This window comes from Bos grunniens, chromosome 2 (genome assembly GCF_055505025.1).
Source record: "Bos grunniens cultivar Pamir isolate PY7600 chromosome 2, Bosgru_T2T1.0, whole genome shotgun sequence".
NCBI lineage: Eukaryota > Metazoa > Chordata > Mammalia > Artiodactyla > Bovidae > Bos > Bos grunniens.
Window position 1 is genome coordinate 85,056,511 of NC_141166.1, and position 22,683 is coordinate 85,079,193.

Here is a 22,683-nt window from a genome sequence, read left to right on the forward strand (position 1 = left end):
AGTCCTTTGGACTCTGTGGGAGAGGGAGAGGGTGGGATGATTTGGGGGAATGTCATGGAAACATGTATAATATCATGTAAGAAACGAATCACCAGTCCAGGTTTGATACAGGATCCTTGGGGCTGGTGCACTGGGATGACCCGGAGGGATGGTACCGGGAGGGAGGTTGGGGGTGGTTCAGGATGGGGAACATGTGTACGCCCATGGCGGATTCATGTTGATGTGTGGCAGAACCAATACAATATTGTAAAGTAATTAGCCTCCAATTAAAATAAATAAATTTAAATTAAAAAAATAAAAAATCCTTGTATATTAAGTGGAAATTTCTCATTTACTTGAAATTTTATTATTGTATTACATATGTATTATCACATAAGAAATAATTAGACATTATTTTTCTACTCAAAACCCTTGAATAAAAAGAATTTGAGTCTTAGGTAATCTTAACTAGCGAGATCTCAAGCTGTAGAGTAGCCCCTGTAGTTATCAGGGTTTCAGAAATATGGAGCATAAGTATAGCTTTTCTAAACTTAACCTTATCTACTATTATCTTCTTTATTTCTGTTAATGAGGAAAATGCTACTTCTACTCTAAGAAAATAAAGGAAGCAACTGTTTATATCTCCATCTACTAAAGTCTTCTTGATAAAAAGTATTAGTAATTCCTTTATATAGATTTTGTCATGTGTCAGCCTCTAAAGCTAACATCATTATCAATGTTACATTGTTTAATGAGATGCAAATATTGAAATCATCCTCCTTGAGAATAGTGGGGGTAAAAAGACATAATCATTAGCAAGTTTGTATTAAAATTGTTTTTCATTCTCTGAAAAGCATTACACTATACATTACCCATTAAACTATAAGGCAGGATCTCAACTTGGGCAAATTGCCATTTGGGGCTGGATAATTCTTTATTGTGGCGTCTGTCCTTTGCATTATAAAATGTTTAGCAGCATTCTTCACCTCTGCCCTCCACATTGTCAGCAACACGCCTGCCTCAATTGTGACAATTGAAACAATATCCAGACATTGCCAACTATCCCCTAGGATGCAACATTGACCCTGATTGAGAACTACTGCCATGAGGTTTGTAGTTTGTTTTCAGTTGTTTACCCACATTTTATAAAGTCCAGGCTGTGCGGTAACTGTTCAAAAACAGTTTTTTGAGTGAAGTAATGAAGAAATATAAGTCCTCTGTCTTCCCTGCATTTTAAATAGATGTCACCAGGAAAAAGAAGATCCAGGGGACTATGTGCTCAGTACTACATTAGATATGGTGGTTGGTGCAAAACAAGTGCACAGCTTGGTCTCTGGGCTAAAGAGGTTTTTAATCAAGTTCCGGTGAAAAGATCAATATTCCAAGAATAGAAGACTAATGGAAGACAGGATATATTGGCAATGAACCAAAAGGCAGAGTGGTCACACTCCAAAATGCATGGCACAAACCATGGTGATATTACTGATCTTCTGATTTGATGTTCCCTTGAAGGTTCTATGACCTATTTTGACATGTGGGCAGTGGTGAAATGCTGGTTTATTAACTCAAAACTCTCTGCTATGATATATAATAACAGAGAGAACAGTAAGAAAATATTCTGTTTAAACAAACCAGATCACTTTTTCATGGGACAGCCAAGCCATGCTGGGGAGGAGGTGCTGAGCCTGGTTATGTTAGTAAATGAGAGGTAACTGAAGGAGACAAATCTAACCAGGCGTGGCAAGTCCATGGCTGACATGTGAGCTTGTACATTTAGAATGAGGACACGGTAATGGAGATCATACAGCGTTTTTCTGTTAGCATCAGACCTTAGCTATTTAATGACTATAAAACTTTCCTAACATTTGCAAGTTTTTAAACATATTTATTTTCTTTTATTCTGCACAATTCCTATGACCACTAAAATAATTTAGGTCATGTGTTTTTGTGTTATCTAAATAGCATTCAACACCAAAACAAGAAAAATCCTTTCTTTACTTTGAACCATTAAAATCCTGGTTGGATAGTTTATGTCAGGTTTTAATCTCTTGAAATTTTTACTGTGATTAATAATGGATCTTTGAAGGATAAGATATAGTCATTTCTACTATCTATTTCATATTAGAAATATTTCCAAATTAAATAATCTAATTTCAAAAATCTCATATATTATGTGCAAAGAGCTCTTTTTCAAATAACCATAGAATTTAATAAAGACAAAAGACTTTGGAGAACATTAAGTTTATAAATGTTACTATGACTTTGCCAAATAATTTAGCATTCTTGCCTTCACAGCCCACAGCAGAAGAGTAAATTCCCTTCCAACTTGGAACTAGGGTGTCCATGTGATCTGTTTTCACCAATGAAATGTTAGCAGACAAGTGTTGTTCCTGGGCAAAAACTTTAAGAGGCATGACTTTACTTTGTCATTGTGACCAGCAATATTCCAGATAGTGGACAGAAATTTGTTGTTTAAGCAACAGCTACCTATAGCCAACAAATATCAATACAGGAACTAAGATTTGATTTGGTAATTAAACAGTTAACCAAAATAGATACTATAAAAGGAGGAGCAGATTTTGAAACAGTATACTGGGTATAGTTTTGAACGGTGATTCACATATTGGTGGTATTCAATATAACAGTTAATTCTTGTGTAGTCCACTGCTGATCTGTCCTTAAATAGTCAAAATAACCAATGAAACTCTATAAAAACCTATATTCCATTTAACTTATAGCCAGCAGAAAAGCAAAAATATTGGGCAGAATTACTCAGTTTTCAAAAGAAATTCAAAATTATAATTTAGTAAGTTTCAATATTATGTAGGATCATAGAAATTTAACATCACCTATTTTATTGGATGAGTGTAGCTGTGGTATAATTTATTAGATGCATATGGGAGCATATCACTTTTTGCGGTCTCAAGTGCCAAACTCCATTTAAAACCACAATGACCTTACATTGTCCTTTTCTTATCCTGCAATTTCTACCCTTTATCCCTTCTATCTAAGCAGTTAAAGACTACATATTTGGAGCAGTATAATATTGTAATGATTCTTCTGTTTTTTTACCAAACAATATTTATTGAATCCTATTATATTAAAAGCAGCAGGAGAAAGAACTACTGGATATGCTATTAAATATCTGATGCTCTTAAGAAGTTTAAAATGTAGATAAAGCAACATTTATTTAGAGTGCAAGAGTCAAATGCAAACTGTGCTAGCATGGTCCTGTGTTGACTAGACTGAGATTTATGTTGTAGTTTCTTTCATTCTGTTAGAAGATGATAGAAGGATTTCTGCTATAACACTCATTTTGAAAACATGAATTTGTTCCAACGTGATTAATATATTAGAGAACAATTTGCATAATGCAAATTTTGAACTTCCTTACGCACAGTTTTGTCTATGAGAAACACAAGGTGAATGAACATTGAAAACTGCACACTGTAGAATTGAGATGCTTGGAGATAAAATACACGCATACACACATCTCAAATGTTCACCAGCTACCATGTTCCTATCTCATATGTTATGAGCCACACCCTTCTACACTTCACACTACAACTATCTAATTTCTTGTAGCTCTCCTTTCCCCACTTCATAGTAAGACATGAGCTAAACTCTTCTGAGGTCACCAGCATAAGCAATGTTCAGGTCTTTTTCAAGATAAAGTGACATTTACTGAAATATTTCCATATTTTTACCCATTTATCATATGTAAAACTATGTTACCATTTTTATCAGATTCCTTTTTTTTTAATGAATCACTGACAAAGTTTTTGAGTGTTATACCCCCAAATCATTTCCTGCATAAGTCCTGGTGCTTTTTATTGCATGATTTTTGCATATAACGCTTTACAGCAAAACTGATTATACATATGTCTGCTTACTTTGGTTCAATATCAATAGCAATAATACTTCTAGTGCTAAATCTGCAGGGGGATTTAACACTGGGGGCTGTATGAAAACTTAAGGATGCAGACTATTCAGTATTTCACTCCAGTACAGAAATATTTAGAATTTTTGAAACATTGCACTTATCTCTTATAAAAAGAATTCAGACATGTCTGTAACTATGATAGTATATTTTGCAAGGAGCAATTGTTTCCCAGATACTTAGTCAACTATCTCATCTGGGAAGGATAAGGTCTTCTTGGACAATCAGCAAGTTCTCAGTTTAACTGGGTCAATTATTGTCACTTTGTATATTTCCTTTTTAGCAATAGGAATAGAGAATGCGGTCCAGTTTCCCAACTCATTCACTTATTCATGATTTTGGCAAATATTTATTGAGTAACTGCTGTGTATCATGAACAGTTCTAGATTTGTTAGACACTGTGGTAAGAGAGACTAAATTCTTGCCCTTGTAGAGCTTTTTATATTAACCATGAAAATTATAAATCTGCAATAACATGAGTTATCAAAGAGAATTAGTGGTAGATTTCTTCTATGTCTTTAGTTTTGGACTGAGTTTGTGGGTGGCAATCCTTCAGGGATAGCTTCTAGTTTCAGTTGTCCCTGACAAAACTAGATTGAAGTAGTTCTCTTACAAGGGAATGGTAAAGACAAGTGTTCTGCAGAAAAATGTTTTCAAAAAATTGTTTGCTGATGGAATAATCAACAGGTCAACTAGGCGAGGGTGTAGATGTGTGGCCTGGTGCTGTGTACCCTGGGTGTGTGGTAGAAAACTGCAAGAAAGACTTGTTTGCTACTAGTGGTTTCTAAATTGAATTAATTAAACAAACATTTCAACATTCACCAGTAGGAAATGTTAACTATTCACATTAAACTATTAAAAATTTTGATGATGTTTTAGTTCCCAATACAAATTTAGCCAAACTCATTTAGTCTTAGAGAAACAGGGTTAACTTCTTTTATTTCTTCTAAATATGAACTTGCTTTCTTAGCTGAATTATCCAAGATCTTTCCCAGTCCTCCTGGCTCCCTTTTTTCTTCCTGATGTCCTTTTGTTCTGCAGAGTGCTCCATGCCTTGGGTGAGGTTCTGAACTACAATAGAGGAAGAGGGAGCCTCTGTGGTCTGCTTTGAGCGCTATGAAAATGTATTGAACAAGTTTTACTTTCTTAGAGTGCTATATAGCTGGATTTTTTTTTTAATGTGTCTAAGAAATGGAAACATTTTGTCTCATATAAAAAAGAAATATTTTTATACTGTGCTCCACTCACAGACCACATCAGAGGTATTCTAAGAATAGAATAGATCAAATATATTTTATGGAAATATAATGAGAAAAGGATGTGTTCCCAAAACTCACTCTGAACAAAGGAATGCAGCATAGTCAGAAATACTTTAATGCTCCTAACAATTTTCTCATGTGAAAGGCTGAGGAACAGCCCTGGTTTGAAGAAATCTCCCACTTCTCCCCAGGCTCCCTGAACTTGAGATCAGAACTAGGAAATCTATACATTGTGAAAAAGAAAATGTATGGAAAAAGTGACTTGGGGCATTAACCAAAAAGGCATTTTTTTGAAAGAAGAAAACATCAATATGAAACATTTTGTCATATTTCATTTCATTGATCATATATTTATTTTATGTATTCCAGAATACTGAAGCTTAGAAGTAACTGAATTTCTGGGGATCCATATTAGACTTGTCAGTCTGTGTTTGAGAGAACTTACTGGGAAACCAAATACGTTACAATCATTTGCTTTTATCATCCTGTTCTACCACATATACAAAGAATACTAAGACTGAATACACTGAACATATACCTTCTCTGAAAAACAAAGTACATCAAGGGCTGAATTTATATTCAAATAATAACATTCTTTTCATAATAATAACCCACAGGTGTTTAAGAAACTAAACTTACTGGTTTTATTAAAGTCACCTGATCAGCAGTTATATTTTCCTAATCATACTACGTAATGCATTTTAAGAATATGTTAGTTTGCTTTTTAAATTTTTCTAACTGTTACACTAATGCATGATTTTCTTGCTTTCTCAAGATTCTGTGTTCCAGTTTATATATTCATATCGATTCTTCTGCTGGAGTCAGTGTTACCACCAAATGTCTGTATTGTCTTGCTGAGTTTATTTTGCTTCATAATTTTTCACTTCTGAGATATTCTAAATTGGGCAATAATACTCAGTCCCTTTTCACCCCTACCTTGTGTTTTCTCAAAAAATATATGCATTCTCAATGGATTAGTGTTTATTTACCATACATGCTATAGTACAGTCTGAAGGGACTACATAGTCCCATGAAAGAGAAGTCATCATAATATTTATGCATTAAACACACATATTCATGTACATATATCTATTTTTTTAAAACCAAAATGCATATGCTATCATGGCCCCCAAGGTAGCAATAACATATGCAGAGAAAATTTATGCAGTTCCAGGCTGTGAACAGGATTTCTAAGAGCTACTTCCAGAAAACATTACCCCCCTCCTTGTTCTTCAATCTGTCCACTTACTTCACTCTGAAGACCTCCATTCGCTTCCTAAATTGACTAGTGAGCTGGAGGAGTTAGCCTAATCATTTAGGTTTGCTATTTGGTGATGTCTGAGGAGTAATGGAAATATTTTTAGGAAGGGGTGGTGTGTGTGTGTGTTTCTTTGTATATTGTTTCCCTCATAAAGGATTTGCAGGATGGATGCACTGCTTAAATAAACAGAGTCATTTTATTTTTTAAAAGCATCAATAGAATAGTGTACAGAAATATAATTTTTGTCAACTTAAGTTCCTCTAGGTATTTTCAAATTAAAAAAAAAACCCAAGTTCTGTAGCACTTAAAAATAATTTAACACATTTTTTAAAAGATACATTTTTTAGATCTCATTTTTTTAAAATCCCCTGAATGAGGAAGGAATATATGCCCTGGAAATCTAACTATTTTCTTATATAACAGGAAATGCTATAGGATGATAAAAATGAAGAGAAGTAAATTGTGTTGTTTTGAAAGATATACATTCACAATGTTTGTAATAGAATGTTTGAAGTATTACATTATATATTAATGATTCTTTACAGTATTGAATATTTATATATTTATATTTTATGGGTACATATATACTTTATATATGCTTATGTGTTATAAGCCTATGATATATATTTTAATATTATATTTTAAAACATCATTATATATTATTTAAATCATGAGAGCTGCACTAAAATTATTTAATCTGGGGGCTTTCCCCTAAGTTCTGGTGAACTATGAGAGACCATCTGCATTAGAATGTGACAAAATGAAAATGGAAATAGGATTTATGAGATCTTGAACTCTCCTATCACTTCTGTATCTTCTGCCTCAATTTTTCCATCAATAGAATGGACATGAATTAAAACATATACATTCACAATACATTTTGAGTTATGAACTAAAAAAATAATTTGTCCATGATAAAATAGTCCATTCTATTTTTTATGATTCTTAGTAATAACATTAAAACAGAGTTAAATTTTGTCAATTTCTACAATTTGGTTCATTTTAACATACAGATTTCTGGCCAGTCTCATTTGGCTCCTTGTGTTAAAGTAAATACCATGTCCTTCAGGTCCTTCCATGATCTGGCTTCCTGCTACTTCTCAGGCAGCCTTTCCTGTACTCTTGACTGACTCCCTCTGTCTTAGCCACACTGATGTTGGTATTGCCCCTCCAACAAGCCAGGTAATCTTCATCTTAAGGTAAGGCATTCACTCGAGTGTTTTATCTGCCTCAAATATTTTCCCCCAGGTATTCATTTGGTTGGTTCCCTTATTTCCTTCCATTCTTTGGTCAAATATCATTTCTCAACAAGGCCAACTCTCATCACAGTATTAATGTTCCTATTACTCATTTTCTTTCCACCATAGCAGTCCAGATCCCCTTTAATCATTTAATGTTTTCCCTCAGAGTGCTTATCACCTTCTAATTTACTAAGACCATGGTATCCAGTCCCATCACTTCATGGCAAATAGATGGGGAAACAATGGAAACAGTGACAGACTTTATTTTGGGGGGCTCCAAAATCACTGCAGATGGTGACTGCAGCCATGAAATTAAAAGACTTTTGCTCCTTGGAAGAAAAGCTATGACCAACCCAGACAGCATATTAAAAAGCAGAGACATTACTTTGCTGACAAAGTCCCTCTAGTCAAAGCTATGGTTTTTCCAGTAGTCATGTATGGATGTGATAATTGGACTATAAAGAAAGCTGAGTGCTGAAGAATTGATGCTTTTGAATTGTGGTGTTGGAGAAAACTCTTGAGAGTCCCTTGGACTGCAAGGAGATCAAACCAGTCAATCTTAAAGGAAATCAGTCCTGAATATTCATTGGAAGGACTGATGCTGAAGCTGAAACGCCGATACTTTGGCCACCTGATGTGAAGAACTAACTCATTTGAAAAGACCCTGATGCTGGGAAAGATTGAGGGTAGGAAGAAAAGGGGACCACAGAGGATGAGATGGTTGGATGGCATCATCTACTCGATGGACATGAGTTTGAGTAAACTATAGGAATTGGTGATTGGACAGGGAAGCCTGGTGTGCTGCAGTCCATGGGGTCAAAAAGAGTCAGACACAACTGAGTGACTGAACTGAACTGAACTGAACTGAATATACTAGATAACTTACGTCTTTATTATATTTATGTATTTATTATCTCTCATTCCTTAAAGAATGTAAGATACATGAGGCAGGGATCATTGTCTACTTTGCTTGCTGATGCACTCAACTGCCCGGATATTCATGTGCTGTGTGTGCGTTAGTTGCCCGGTCGTGTCTGACTGTTTGTGACCCCATAGACTGTAGCCTGCCAGGCTCCTCTTTCATGGAATTCTCCAGGCAGGAGTATTGGAGTGGGTTGCTGTTCTCTTCTCCAGGGGATCTTCCTGATCCAGGAATTGAACCAGGGTCTCCTGCATTGGCAGGCGGATTCTTTACCATCTGAGCCACCAGGGAAGCCCCTATCGATTCATTGAATGAATTAAATGAGTGAATGAATGAATAAACAAATGCAAAATGTCTCTTTTCAGACATTGAAATGGCTTCCCAGCTCTCATCATGGCAATTTCTTTTCTCTGAATATGCTCCAATTTATTTGCATTCCTATAAAAATAGTATGCTATAGTTTTCTTGATACAGTCTAATCAGTTTGAAGTATAAAAAGAAAATCTCTTCTATCATTTTGGGGACTATCTTCCTAGTGATTCTATTTTGAGGGAAACATGTCATACTGTTGATTCATAGGGAAATTATAATTAAGTAAGATACTGAAATATACTTTTGTATCATCTGCCCTTAAGTTTCATGCACCTCATTCCATACTTTTGTGGTTGATTTTATGGATATAAATGTTAGAATTTTCATTTATTCACTTTATATTAGATTTTGTGATAGTAGATACTATTATTACAGGTTATGAAATGTTCACCTCATTCATTCACTGTTGGTGTTGTTCAGTCACTCAGTATTATCCAACTCCTAATGATTCCATGGACTGCAGTATGCCAAAGTATTGGAGTTTCAGCTTCAGCATCAGTCCTTCCAATGAATATTCAGGCTTGATTTCCTTTAGGATCACCTGGTTTGATCTCCTTGCTGTCCAAGGGATTCTCAAGAGTCTTATTCAACATCAGTTCAAAAGTATCAATTCTTCAGTGCTCAACCTTCTTTATGGTCCAACTCTCACATCCATACAGGACTATTGGAAAAACCACAGCTTTGACTAGACAGACCTTTGTTGGCAAAGCAATGTTTCTGCTTTTTAAAAATGCTGTCTAGGTTTGTCATAGCTTTTCCTCCAAGGAGCATACGTCTTTTAATTTCATGGCTGAAGTCACCATCTGCAGTGATTTTGGAGCCCAAAAATATAAAATCTGTCACTTTTTCCATTGTTTCCCCATCTACATGTATAGAGTCATCTCTTGTGTTGTTGGAAGAAGATGTTTTCTATGATCAGTGTGTTCTCTTGGCAAAATTCTGTTAGCCTTGAACCTGCTTCATTTTGTACTCCAAGGCTAAACTTACCTGTTACTCCAGATATCTCTTAACTTCCTACTTTTGCGTTCCAGTCCCCTATGATGAAAAGGACATCTTTTTGGTGTTAGTTCGAAAGGGCTTATTGGTCTCATAAAACCATTCAACTTCAGCTTCTTCAGTATTAATGGCTGGGGCATAGACTTGGATTACTGTGATATTGAATGGTTTGCCTTGGAAATGAACAGAGATCATTCTGTCATTTTTTGGTTTGCACCCAAGTACTGCATTTCAGACTCTTTTGTTGACTATGAGGGCCACTCTATTTCTTTTAAGGGATTCTTGCCCGCAATAGTAGATATAATGGTCATCTGAATTAAATTTGCCCATTTTGGCCCATTTTAGTTCACTTATTCCTAAAATGTCAATGTTTACTCTTGCTATCTCCTCTTTGACCACTTCCAATTTACCTTGATTCATGAACCTAACATTCCAGGTTCCTATGTGATATTGTTTACAGCATCGGACTTTACTTTCACCACCAGACATATCTACAATTGTGTGTTGTTTCTGCTTTGGCTCAACTTCTTCATTCCTTCTGAAGCTATTTCTCTGCTCTTCTCCAATAGCATATTGGGCACCTACCTACCTGGGCAGTTCATCTTTCATTGTCATATCTTTTTGCCTTTTCATACAGTTCATGGGGTTCTCGAGGCAAGAATGCTGAAGTTGTTTGCTGTTCCCTTCTCCTGTGAGTTATCATTACATTAAAAAAAGTAAGAAAACTGGGCTATTAGTAGCTTTCTTGGAATTTACAATCTTGGGGGAGGGGCAGGCATTAGAATGGATACATGTATATATCTGACTGAGTCACTTTTCTGGGCACCTGAAGGTATCACAACATTGTTAATCAGCTATACTCCCATGTAAAATAGAAAGTTAAAAAAATTACTACTCATGCAGTAAATCCTTATTACAGCCTGTGATGTCGCAGCTTTTATGTACTATTAAATATTATTGACATTCCATGTTATACTCAGTCTTATATGTTGTTATGTAATATTCTGCTATTATTCTATTCTTTTCTAATATGTGAGACATAAAATCACAATGCAAAGTAGAAATTGTAACAGGAGGTTCTTCCACCATGAATACATGAAATAGGGGGTTGACTGTAGAAGTGACAGTTGAGTTGAGATCTGAAATGAGTTAAGTATGAAAGGAGAAGGAAGATGTTTTCTTGCAGAGGTGATAAAGTCGAGAATGTTTTTGGAGCATAAAGCAGCATGATGTATATAAAGGTCTGAACGAAGTCCAAAGTACTTAAAGTCAGAGCTGTGCAGGGGAGTAGAGTGAGATGGGGTGCAGATGGGACCTGATCCTGCAGGGTCACAAAAGCTGGTCTAAAGAGTCTGTTATCTTAGATGGTCTTACCTGTCTGACATTTAGAGATTCTCAGAAGCAACAATTTTGTCCACTCTGTGAAAGTGGTGTGGTTGTGTTTAAACTTCCTTATAGAATGTGGATATTCCTTATAAGATTCATTTCAGTTAAGACACAATCACAGCTTTCAAGTACATGGATCGAAGGGAATAAGAAGATGGAGGCTGGGAAAAGTCTGATAGTAAACAGGTCTCCTTTATCACCTCTGAGGATAGCACAGTGGGGAGTAACTGTAAAATGCAGCAGAAAGTCAAATAGAGCCTAGAAGAAGCACATACTTTTTTATTTTGTTTTTGCTTTTTTTTTGGTCTTGGTTTGTATTTACAGGGTCAAAGAGAAGAACTGTTATAAACCTCCTTCCATTTAAAATCAGACATTCCCTTGCAAATTTAGAGTTTAAGTATTTGTTGTCATTCTTGTTTAAATTTTCTCGTCCTGAATGTTAAGGGCAAATATAATTGACAAATATAATTATATATTAATTTCATTCAACCTGAGTGTACAATTTCAGTATCCTCGAGTATAAGTCTGGTAATAATTTTCCTTTTTCAGTACACCACTCCACACATGCTTATTAGCAGGAAGTCTACTGTATGGAGAGGTCTCCTCCTACCTCCTGAATTGTGCAAGAACCTGAGTCTTGGCTGATGTAAAAATGACATGGTTTGGATATCTTGCTTCCCAAGATTTGTTACTGAGAAAACTTCAAAGTCTGAGGCTTCTACCTCAGCTCACAGAGGTGCCACATTCTAAGGTTCCAGAGCTATAGTTGTCTTACTTCACATGCCTATATATACTCAGAGATTGTTTCCCAAGGTAAAGCTTCATAGTTTAGGGGCCAGAACATGATGAACTTTTACTCTTCTCCCTACACTATTAGAATCAGTCCTTCCTGAACTCTCTGAGGCTATTGCATAGAGGTAGAACCATCAACTCACATTTCTACTTGTTCCTGGAGACATCTCCTTTGTAGTTATTGGCAACAGTTTCTACCCATGGCCTTTATTCCCAGCCACCTTGTTCTCTGCTGCCAAATTACCTCAACTCTGAGTCCTCAGTAATGGGTCAGTATCCCTGAGTTCTTTTTACCATTCATCGCACTCATACTAGGAGTCTGCTGTCTCTAAGCCAAATAAACCAAATGTTTTCTTAAATCTATCTTTTTTGCTAAGTCACTTCAGTTGTGTCCGACTCTGTATGACCTTGTGGACTGTAGCCCACTGGGCTCCTCTGTCCATGGGATTTTCCAAGCGAGAATACTGGAGTGGGTTGCCATGCCCTTCTCCAGGGGATCTTCCTGACTCAGGGATCAAACACACGTCTCTTATGTCTTCTGCATTGGCAGGCATGTTCTTTACCACTAGCACCACCTGGGAAGCCCCATAACCAGTCCTATATATTTTCAAAATGAGTAGAAGCCCCTAAAATGACTTTGAAGAGCTTAATATCTTCTTTATTTTGATCCATATGTTTAGGTCCAGCCTGGTAACTGGGAATGAAGATTCAGGTTTGTCTTTCTTATTTCACCAACTAAAAGGGAACAATTGCAATTAGAGATCAAAATTCAAGAGAGCCAAGATTTTTATGTTTGATACACTATTCTATCTCCCGAACCTGGAACAAAATCTGATATAAAGCAGGTATACTTTTATTTGTGGAGTTAATAACAGAAAGGGTGATCATTCTGGATAAATAGATTAGTTTACAACAGAATTGTAGTCAGAAAGTACCTTACTAAGAATACGGTTGTCATTGGCTCAAAGATTACATTTAAAGCTATTTGATGTAGTTTTGGAAGAAGAAATAAATAGAGAAGGTATGATGATGAAAGGGTTTCCATGGTGGCTCAGACAGTGAAGAATCTGCCTGCAACGCAGGATCAAACCCAGGGTTGGGAATATCTGCTGGAGAAGGGAATGGCAACTCACTCCAGTATTCTTGCCTGAAGAATTCCATGGAGAGAGGAGTCTGGTAGGCTGTAGTCCATGGGGTTTAAGAGTCTGACAAGACTGAGAGACTAACACACACACACACACACACACACACACACAATGATGAAAGTGGGGATAAGAGCCTGAAATAAAACTAGACTGTTTCTCAGAAGTATATTAAAGTAAAAGTTTAACTTACAAAATATCTAATTCTCTTTCAAATAAATGATGCAAAAAGTTCCCATGTTAACATAAAGTAAGCCCATAAAATATTCTTAAAATATCCTAATCTCCATATACATATATATGTATGTATATATAATGAGTATGTCTTTCACATTAAGCTATGTATTTTTAAAGTAAATTAGGTTACAATAAAGGAATAAAAGCATAATTTTATAGAATAACAGATAAACACCACTGAATTGCTGTTTCTATAAAAAACAAAGCAATGGAATATTCAGGATAACACTCTATATATTGCATAGATTTCATATATTTGATTTTATTACACAGAGTATAATGCTTAATTAGGTTATACTAATAATGCCTCCAAAGAAGGCATTCTGGCCTAATGGGTACACAAAAAAGGATTTAAAAAATCCCTACCTCATCATGTACTTAATGATATGCCAAACCAACATATTGGGAACCTAACATAAGGCAATAGGCTTTTTATTTAAAAGATTGTATCCTTCAATGTTAAGTTAAGTACTTTTGTTTTCTTCAGATGAAAGCCATATTCACTTATGGAACAAAGTAGAAGGCACAAGAATGTGAATTTTCTTATGTCTGTCACAGAAATTTAAATTTCATCATGCAATTAAAGTTGGTTCAGATTGAACAAGAGGGCATTGTTTGTTTTTAAATTCAAAATACAAAGATATCTCTTTATCTCAGATCATTGGCTTTTCTTTTAATCCTGAAGTAATATTTAATGTTCGCCTTAACTTTGAATTTCTTATTTGTCCTCATAGAAATATGGTCTATATTTAAATTAATTATCATTTTGCCAACATAGGACTGTATAGTCAAAGCGATGATTTTTCCAGTAGTCATGTACGGATGTGAGAATTGGACCTTACAGAAGGCTGAGCACTGAAGAGTCGATGCTTTCCAGCTGTGGTGCTGGAGAAGACTCTTGAGAGTCTCTTGGGCAGCAAGGAGATCAAACCAGTCAATCCTACAGGAAATTAACCCTGAATATTCACTGGATGGAGTGATGCTGAGGCTAAAGCTCCAATACTTTGGCCACGATGCAAAAAGCCAACTCACTGGAAAAGACCCTGGTGGTGGGAAAGATTGAGGGCAGGATGAGAAGGAGGCGACAGAAGATGAGATTGTTGGATGGCATAATCAACTCAATGGACATGAATTTGGGTAAACTCAGGGAGATAGTGAAGGACAGGAAAGCCTGGCATCCTGCAGTCCATTGAATCACAAAGAGTCAGATATGACTGGGTGATTGAACAATAACAATAATTTGTAAGTCTGTCCAGAGAGAAATTCTTGATTTAATTCCCAATTAAACTTTCTAATTTTCCCTTGTTTGAACAATATCGACTCTAACGTCACTGCTGCATAATTCTTAGAGATTTCCTCTCAACTAGATAATTCCCAAGAATAAACTGTGATATATTTTAGTAAGAGAAGAAACACAATTGTGATGTTTGTCTTGAGAGCTTCGTAATGTAGAAACACTACAATTGACTGGCTCGCAATTTAGGACTACTTCAAAATGAAATTCTGAGCATCATAGTCATTTAGCCCAGAACAGCAGAGGAAATTAAAAATTATGTTACACTATATACAGTACTTTCTTGTGGGCATTTGGGGAAAAAAAGTATTCTAAATCTAGTGAGATATTTATTAAAAGGCTACCATACAGCCAAGAAAATAAGGTAGATTTTATTTAAAGATCTGGAGAGTGTTTTTTAGGAGTAGTCATGAATACTTTTTGGATTGCACGTACATGGTTCACCAAACTAACCAGTCTACTTGGCTTACTTATTGCTACTCAGCACATTGTCAATTTGGAGTTCCTTTTCTCTAAAGATGGTCAGACCCATTACACTTGATTGAAAATACTTGCTGAACTTGGAATGTGAGACAATCAACATGTTTGTCTCACGTATCTTTCTATTTTTTATTTTGGAAAATGAAATTTGAAACTCAAATCTGAACCATTTTGGATTATCTTTTAAAGAATATTTGCTTAATCTGCCCAAATAATTTGTGAGCATTGTGGTGGTGGTGGGGTTTTATACATTGTACACCTTTGGATCCCTTGATAGCAGTAAATACTTTTGTTGAGAAATAAAAGTAGATTTATTAAAGTAGACGTAAGCAGACTTAACCTCTGATCTTTTTCTTCCTAGTTGTGGGACTATGGACAAGTTACTCAACCTCTCTAAGCCTCTAAGCCTGTAAAATGGGAATGCTCATAATATTGGGCTATAGGTAGGATTAAGTGAGATTATAAACTGGAAACAGTGCCTGGAATTTTGTCAGTAGGAGATATTGGTAAAAATCACAGGTATTGTTATCACTACTATTGTTTCCATTAATACTATACAATATATTTTATTGCTGATTCTCCATGAATGTGTTGTTAAATTATAATGCTGCTGCTGCTGCTAAGCCACTTCAGTCATGTCTAAATCTGCGACCTCATGGACTGTCCATGGGATTCTCCAGGCAAGAATACTGGAATGGGTTGCCATTTCCTTCTCCATGGGATCTTCCCAACCCAGGAATCGAACCCAGGTCTCCCACATTGCAGGCAGACTCTTTACTGTCTGAGCCACCAGGGAAGCTAAATCATATTGATACTTAGGCAAATGCAGGGTTTGGTGCATAAAGTAAGAAAAGGATGAGATCATGGTCATCATTCACTAATTTATTATGTCCCCATATCCTGGAAACACAGGAAATTTACAGAAATATTACATAAATGTAATCCAGATATGGTTGACCCATTCAGCTCTTGTGCAGTGTCCATTTTGAAGGAGACCTCAGTCCATTGACTAATTTCTCTCAAACTAGTTTGGACTTTACAGAGCTTTGGAGGCAACACAGCATTTTATGGAAAATTTCATATATGGGGGGAGGCATGTTTGTTGACAATTTATATTGACATCACTAAGCAACAGGTGAAAAAATGCCCTTCAGACATCTTTGTTCTTCCCAGAAACAGCTTCCTCATCTCCTCTCAGTTTGGAACCCTCTTTTCCTCAAATCTACTCTCTTGCCATAAGAAATTCAGCTCTTTTTAAAATGCATACGCCCATCCCAGTGCACCAGCCCTGAGCATCCTGTATCCTGCATCAAACCTGGAATGGCGGTTCATTTCATATATAATATTATACATGTTTTGATGCCATTCTCCCAAACCATCCCATGCTCGCCCTCTCCCACAGAGTCCAAAGGACTGTTCTATACATCTGTGTCTCTTTTGCTGTCTCGCATACAGGGTTATCGTTACCGTCTTTCTAAATTCCATATATATGCGTTAGTATACTGTATTGGTGAGAGAATTGGGAGGGGGGTTCAGGATGGAGAACATGTGTACACCTGTGCCAGATTCATGTTGATGTATGGCAAAACCAATACAATATTGTAAAGTAATTAGCCTCCAATTAAAATAAATAAATTTATATTTTAAAAAAGTGCATACGCCCAAATCATTCACAAAGTCTGCAATTAACTGATTTAACTCTCTTTAGAAAATGTTTATAGATCAACTGTGGTTTTCCAAATACAGATGTGTGGGTCTCACACCTCTCTTACAGGTGCTACCTAAGAGAGAGGACAGCCAAGTATTCCTTCCACAAAGACTAGATCTTCTTGGGAGGATATTCTGATATTAAGAAAGTTGAAATTCCCTACTTGTCATGACTTACAGAGAGTATTGTCTGAAAATATTTATGTAATATGTATCAAGAATTTATTCTTTACAAACCACTGGATAGGTAAAGCGAGACGGCTAAACGTGTCTGTCCTCTTGTCTGAGGAGAGACAGACACATAATTAAAAAATACCAAGAAGGGCTGATTTCAGCAAATAGTTTTAGGCTGGGATATGGATACAAGAGAAAGAAATTAATCTTAACAGGATGATTCTAGGAAATCATAGTTTTGTTTGAAAGTTTCTCTATCCTAAAGGACTGGTTTGAATTTTGATTTGTGAATGTTGGGGTCAAAATGTATTACATAGAGACAGTTACTTATGCAAAGGCAGAGATAATTATTCAAAGAAGGTCATTTCAGAGAAACTGCAGGGACTTTATGGAATGGAGAAACAGGAGACACAAAGAAGATCTGGAGAAGGCTTGGGATAAAATCATGGAAGCTTAGGGGAGCTGAGTCATGAAAAGAAACTGCTGTTTTTGTATCACTTTATGACAAGTGGGTTAGAGAAAAATCTGCAGCCAACAATTCAGGTTAGTAATTAAATAAAAGCTAATTTTTTCTGAATTGTTATTCTGTTTTTGAGCTATGCCTATGATTTGGTTTAATCCTCACAACACTGTATAATTTCCATCTTACTGAACCTGAGACATAGAAAGGAAATTTTTTCACTAGCACACAGTAAATGCCCAAACTGTGGTTCAAACTTAGGATTTCCTGATTCAAAATTTTGGGTTTATATTTTCCCCTTATCAGAAAGGAATTGCAATTCATCATACAGAAGTAATGTGATTCTTCACATGAACAACTAGAAGTGAAAAGAGAGGAGATTGATTTTAAAAATAGCATAAAGGGAGATACTGTAGATTTGTAACATTGACTAAATGAGAAGAATGAGAGAAAGCAAGAGACTTGTGGGCAAGAAGAGAGAAGAAGGGCACCATTGCCACATGTGCCCAAGTCAGGAGGAATGCCTTGGCCAGGAATCTGAATCTGGAATTCATTCTTAGAAGGGGATGATTGGAATGGTTTGAGGGCATAATGTGTTGCTGAGGGTGAGACTATTAATACATATGAAGGATGCATGGAAGAGGGACATAAAAGAAGGAAAATGAAGCAATGTCTTCTAGAGCCAGAAGAGAAATCAGTTAGGACAGGGCAAGAGATGGAAGCACATCAATAAAGAAATGATGGGTTGTTAATAAGCATGGAAAATATAGAAAATGCTGCAAAGTGGCCAAGTGCTTCTGAACTGGGCAACCTAGGGGAAATCAAGTCATTTCTTGAAGCTGAAATTTCCCCAAGTAGCTGTTAAAAAATCTTGTTAAAGAAAAGATGGTTGTGAGGATAAATGTGCCAACAGACACATGCAAAATGCTCAGTGCAGTGCCAGACACAAAGTTCGTGATCGGTGAACTCAGCTATCAGTATCACCGTCATCAACATGTTAATAAAAGTTAAAAGAGGCGCTTAGATTTGATGACTCATAGGTTTTTGGTGATAGTTTAAGTAAATGGTTTCCATACTTTGTGGGGCAGAAACAGATTACAAGAGTTTGAGAAGAGTAGAAGTAGAGAAAGAAACCCTAAATTATTTTTTAAAAGCTTGGCGGCAAATGTGAGGGTAGAAGGCAATGACTCAGTGGGGGTTTGTGTTGAGGATGTGTTTTTCTAGGATTTGAGTATGCTTTTACTCTGAGAGGAAGGAGGCAGTGGAAAGGGAGGCGATGAGAATAACTGAGAAGAATAAGCTTTGAAATAGAAATGCAGGAAGTGGTCCATTTGAAGGGATGTCAACTTTAGCAACCTCATAACAGAATTATTTGACAATGCATGTTTTACATGCACAGGTGGGATGAGTTTCAGAGTATTATGATGGAGTGTAGCCTCATTCAGTGATTCATTTGTACAACTCAGTTTCCGATGTGGAAATCACTTGGGAGTAAATTTCATAACTAAAGCAGTGACTGAGGGTTTTTTTTTTTTTTTAGTTCTTTAAATATCAGTGATGCTGAGAAGAGGTCTCAACATATTAAAGATAGACTCCTGATGGATCTTGCAAGAACATCACTGATTTGACTGTTGAGAGAGAGATTAAGAGAGAGAGAGAGAGAGAGAGAAATATCTCATTTCTTCCCTTGTGCCAAAGGACATGAGAGTGAGTAAATCTTCACAGGGTATGAGATTGCAATAAAGATATGTGCAAATTTAGATGGAAATTAGGCATGTTCCCAGGGCTCCTGGAAAATTGCCAGCATAGTGCTCAAGACATTGCCTTTATAGACTATGTATATATTTATTTCTTTGTAAATCCAGTCTATAGAGTTTTCTGTTTATGATTGTTCCCAAGGACATTCTTTCTCCAAGCATTTCTCTAAACAGATACTCACTCAAAGCCAGTTTTCAAACCATATCAAATATAATCAGTGTTTTCTGTGAATTTCTCTCTCACTGATATTACTGTTTTGTTTATTACAATTTCTGTTGTGCAATAATTATAGTAAAGACTAATCAAAGATGCATAGGCATATGTATGTGTAGGGGGTTAATTCCAAATATGGGAAATTAACAATATTAATTACTATTTCTCCTGTCCATCAAACATACTTTAAATTTACTCTCAAAACATTTTCTGCTTTATGTTACAGTTTAATTCCTCAATGTTCTTTACATCCTAAGTATTTATAGCTTAAGTAGTTTCTGTAAAGCACATTATGATAGTATAAATTGAAATGCAGGCTATTAATTACTGAAAAGATCAATGCTATAACTTTCAAAATACTTAATCATATCAATCTATTTTTCTTATGTTTTCATTTTACAAATTTCAAAATCATATGCTGAAGTTAAGAATCTTATACAGCTCTGAATTAAAGAGGTTACAATGAATTATAGTTTTCCTGAAAGACACAAATATGCTTAAATCAGTGACTTGTGATTTTTTTTGGTAATTTTCTATCTTTATGCATTATTCTAAGTTTCTTTAAAATAATGCAAGTTCTGAATATAAAGACTTATTATCTGGAAAAAAATAAGTCATTTTGAGACTCAATAATCATAAAACTTAAGAATAGTTTTGGATATATTTAAACTCTTACGAATTTACTAAATACATGAAGTAAATAATTGGGCCAACTTAATATATGTTTTTTGTCTTTGTAATTCTACCATATTCCTCAGAATGAAATAACTTTGGGTGCAACAGTTATTTTTAATTTATACTTTATGTCAATTTTATTAAATATTTATATTTCATGCTGAGTCATTTCAGTCGTGTCTGACTCTGCGACCCCGTGGAACATAGTCCTCCAGGCTCCTCTGTGCATGGGATTCTTCAGGTAAAATACTAGAGTGGGTTGCCTTGCCTGCCTCCAGGGGATCTTCCCAACCCAGGTTTCAAACCTGCATCTCTCATGTCTTTATGTTTCCTGCATTGGCAGGGGGTTCTTTACCACTAGTGCCAGCTGGGAAGCTACCCAATTAATATTATAAGTTTTTCATAAAATAAATTGGGTGCTCTCCATATGGATTTTATATTCCTAATTTCTGAACTGATGGCATATTTTAGAGAATAAAGAAAGCATGCCAGTTGGAGAATTGGTAAAAAGGTTGTTTTTAAACCAGAGAATCAACCCTGGGCTGGAAGTCCACTGGTTCTTTTGGTTCCCATAATCAGCCAAGGACTTCAGGCAAGAGTGGGAACTTATTCCTAAATGGGCAGAGGAACATCTGTCTTGGATCCTCTACTCAGAGGTTTTCGCTCAGAATCCAGCAAGAGTTTGTAAAAGTATTTTGAGTAACGTTAAGAACATGCATTTTTAACTCAAATTAATAACATTTTATTATATCTTTCTAACTTCTCTGTTGAAATAATGTTTTTACTCTCGATTTTCTAGAATGTTTTAAAGTAAAGGTTAGGTACTCATACTGATTCTATTTTCTGAGACATTGGAGATATTTTGTCCCCTCAAGATTTTGGTTTAATGATTATATAAATTGAAATGGTAATAAACTGTACTTATATTTAGTTTACTGGTGCTATTAGTTTAGCCCAAGCAATTAGTCATCCATCTTATGTAGTTTCAATGCAAGCAATTCAATGAGAAGTTTAAAAACAGACTTTTTGAATGGATGTGTTAGAACCTATTCTCAGTTCCCATTTTTAGGTCAAGGTGCTTCACTGAGATGATGTCTGGTGGTAAAGTTATGTTGTTTAGTGATTTGGAAGGTGACTTGGCAATAAATTTGGGTCAGGTATAAGCCTAAAACAGAAAAATAAGGATCACTGGGCAACAACAGCATAACAAACCAGAAGGCTAGATATCAACAAAGTACTTGGAGCAGCATGTTGGCAGTTGCATGGTGCACTTCTGCTACGATGGCCTTCTTTCTTCCATTTCTCAGTTCTCATCTCTCCCTTCCTTGAACATGCAAGTGAGCACCATTCTTCCTGAGACAGGCTTTCCATTTCTAGATCTCCTCCTCTCCAGTTTTTATTTGTATTAGTGGTAGATTGGTGTATATGGTTTAAAGCATCAAATAGTTCAAGTTTGTTAAGGGTGCTCTGATCCACTGTCTCATTTTTGTCTCCTAGAAGCAGTGAATTTCCACTCTATTATAATCTCTGTATTTTAAATAATATACTCATTTATTGCTCAAATGTTCAGCTCTAGACACTTGCTTCTCAATTTTCCTTGAAAATGAGATGTGGCTCTCTTTTTTCCTTACCATTCTCCCCTTTCCACATGAAAATCTTGGTTCTTCCTATCCTATATTCAAATTTTATTTTATTTTAAATATTTTTGGCCTTGCTGCATGGCATGTGAGTTCTTAGGTTCCTGACCAGTATCAAACTAGTGCCTCCTGCATTGGAAGAGTAGACTCTTAACTATGTACTGTTTATATTATTTCAGTTACATAAATGCTACTCACATCTGAACCATATATACATAATATTTATATATACATGAATCTTTCCTCCCCCCTTTTTTTTCTTCTGTTTAGTTTTCCATGATTAAATAATTATCACTATTTCTATTTCAAATTCATTTCCTGAAATCTCCTCCTAGTATGTTAAGAGTATCAGGAATGTTCTTAGTGCCACCTCCTCTAACCTCTTCCTACCTGGGTAGGTTACCTGGTACTTAGTGCATAGGAGTTACCCTTTACCTATCTGATTGTGTTGCCCATCTCAAGTGTGTTTTCAGTTCCACATTTTCCCCTGCCAATATATTCCTGCATTTTGTTGAAGCGTATCCTCTAAGAGTTAAGAAAAAAAAAAAAAAATGCATAGGAGAAAATGGTGTCTGAGAGTATTCATGTATGAAAATGTCTTTATGTAAGGAATATTTTGATATATTCTAGGTTAGATAAATCACTTTATTTTAGGATTTTTACAGTTTTGTTCTGCTTTCATTTTTCAGCTTTGCTATTTATCCAAACTTATTTAAATTGCTTCTTTGTTTCTTCTTCTTAGAAGTATGTAAGAGTTC

At 35.7% G+C, this 22,683-nt stretch overlaps 1 protein-coding gene across 2 annotated transcripts in view; it reads left to right on the plus strand.

The window, feature by feature from the left end:
* The window catches only part of LOC147378292 (uncharacterized), a 720,625-nt gene that overhangs the window by 367,462 nt on the left and 330,480 nt on the right, over positions 1–22,683 (plus strand). Inside the window, exon 6 of one of the 2 annotated variants that reach the window (XM_086351940.1) lies at positions 19,183–19,723. The exons of the other annotated variant lie outside the window; for it this stretch is intronic. Within the exon in view, the coding sequence (XP_086208066.1) occupies positions 19,183–19,200 (18 nt within the window). The 3' untranslated portion in view covers positions 19,201–19,723. Of the gene's footprint in view, positions 1–19,182; positions 19,724–22,683 lie in introns of those variants that run through there. 2 annotated transcript variants of the gene reach the window in all.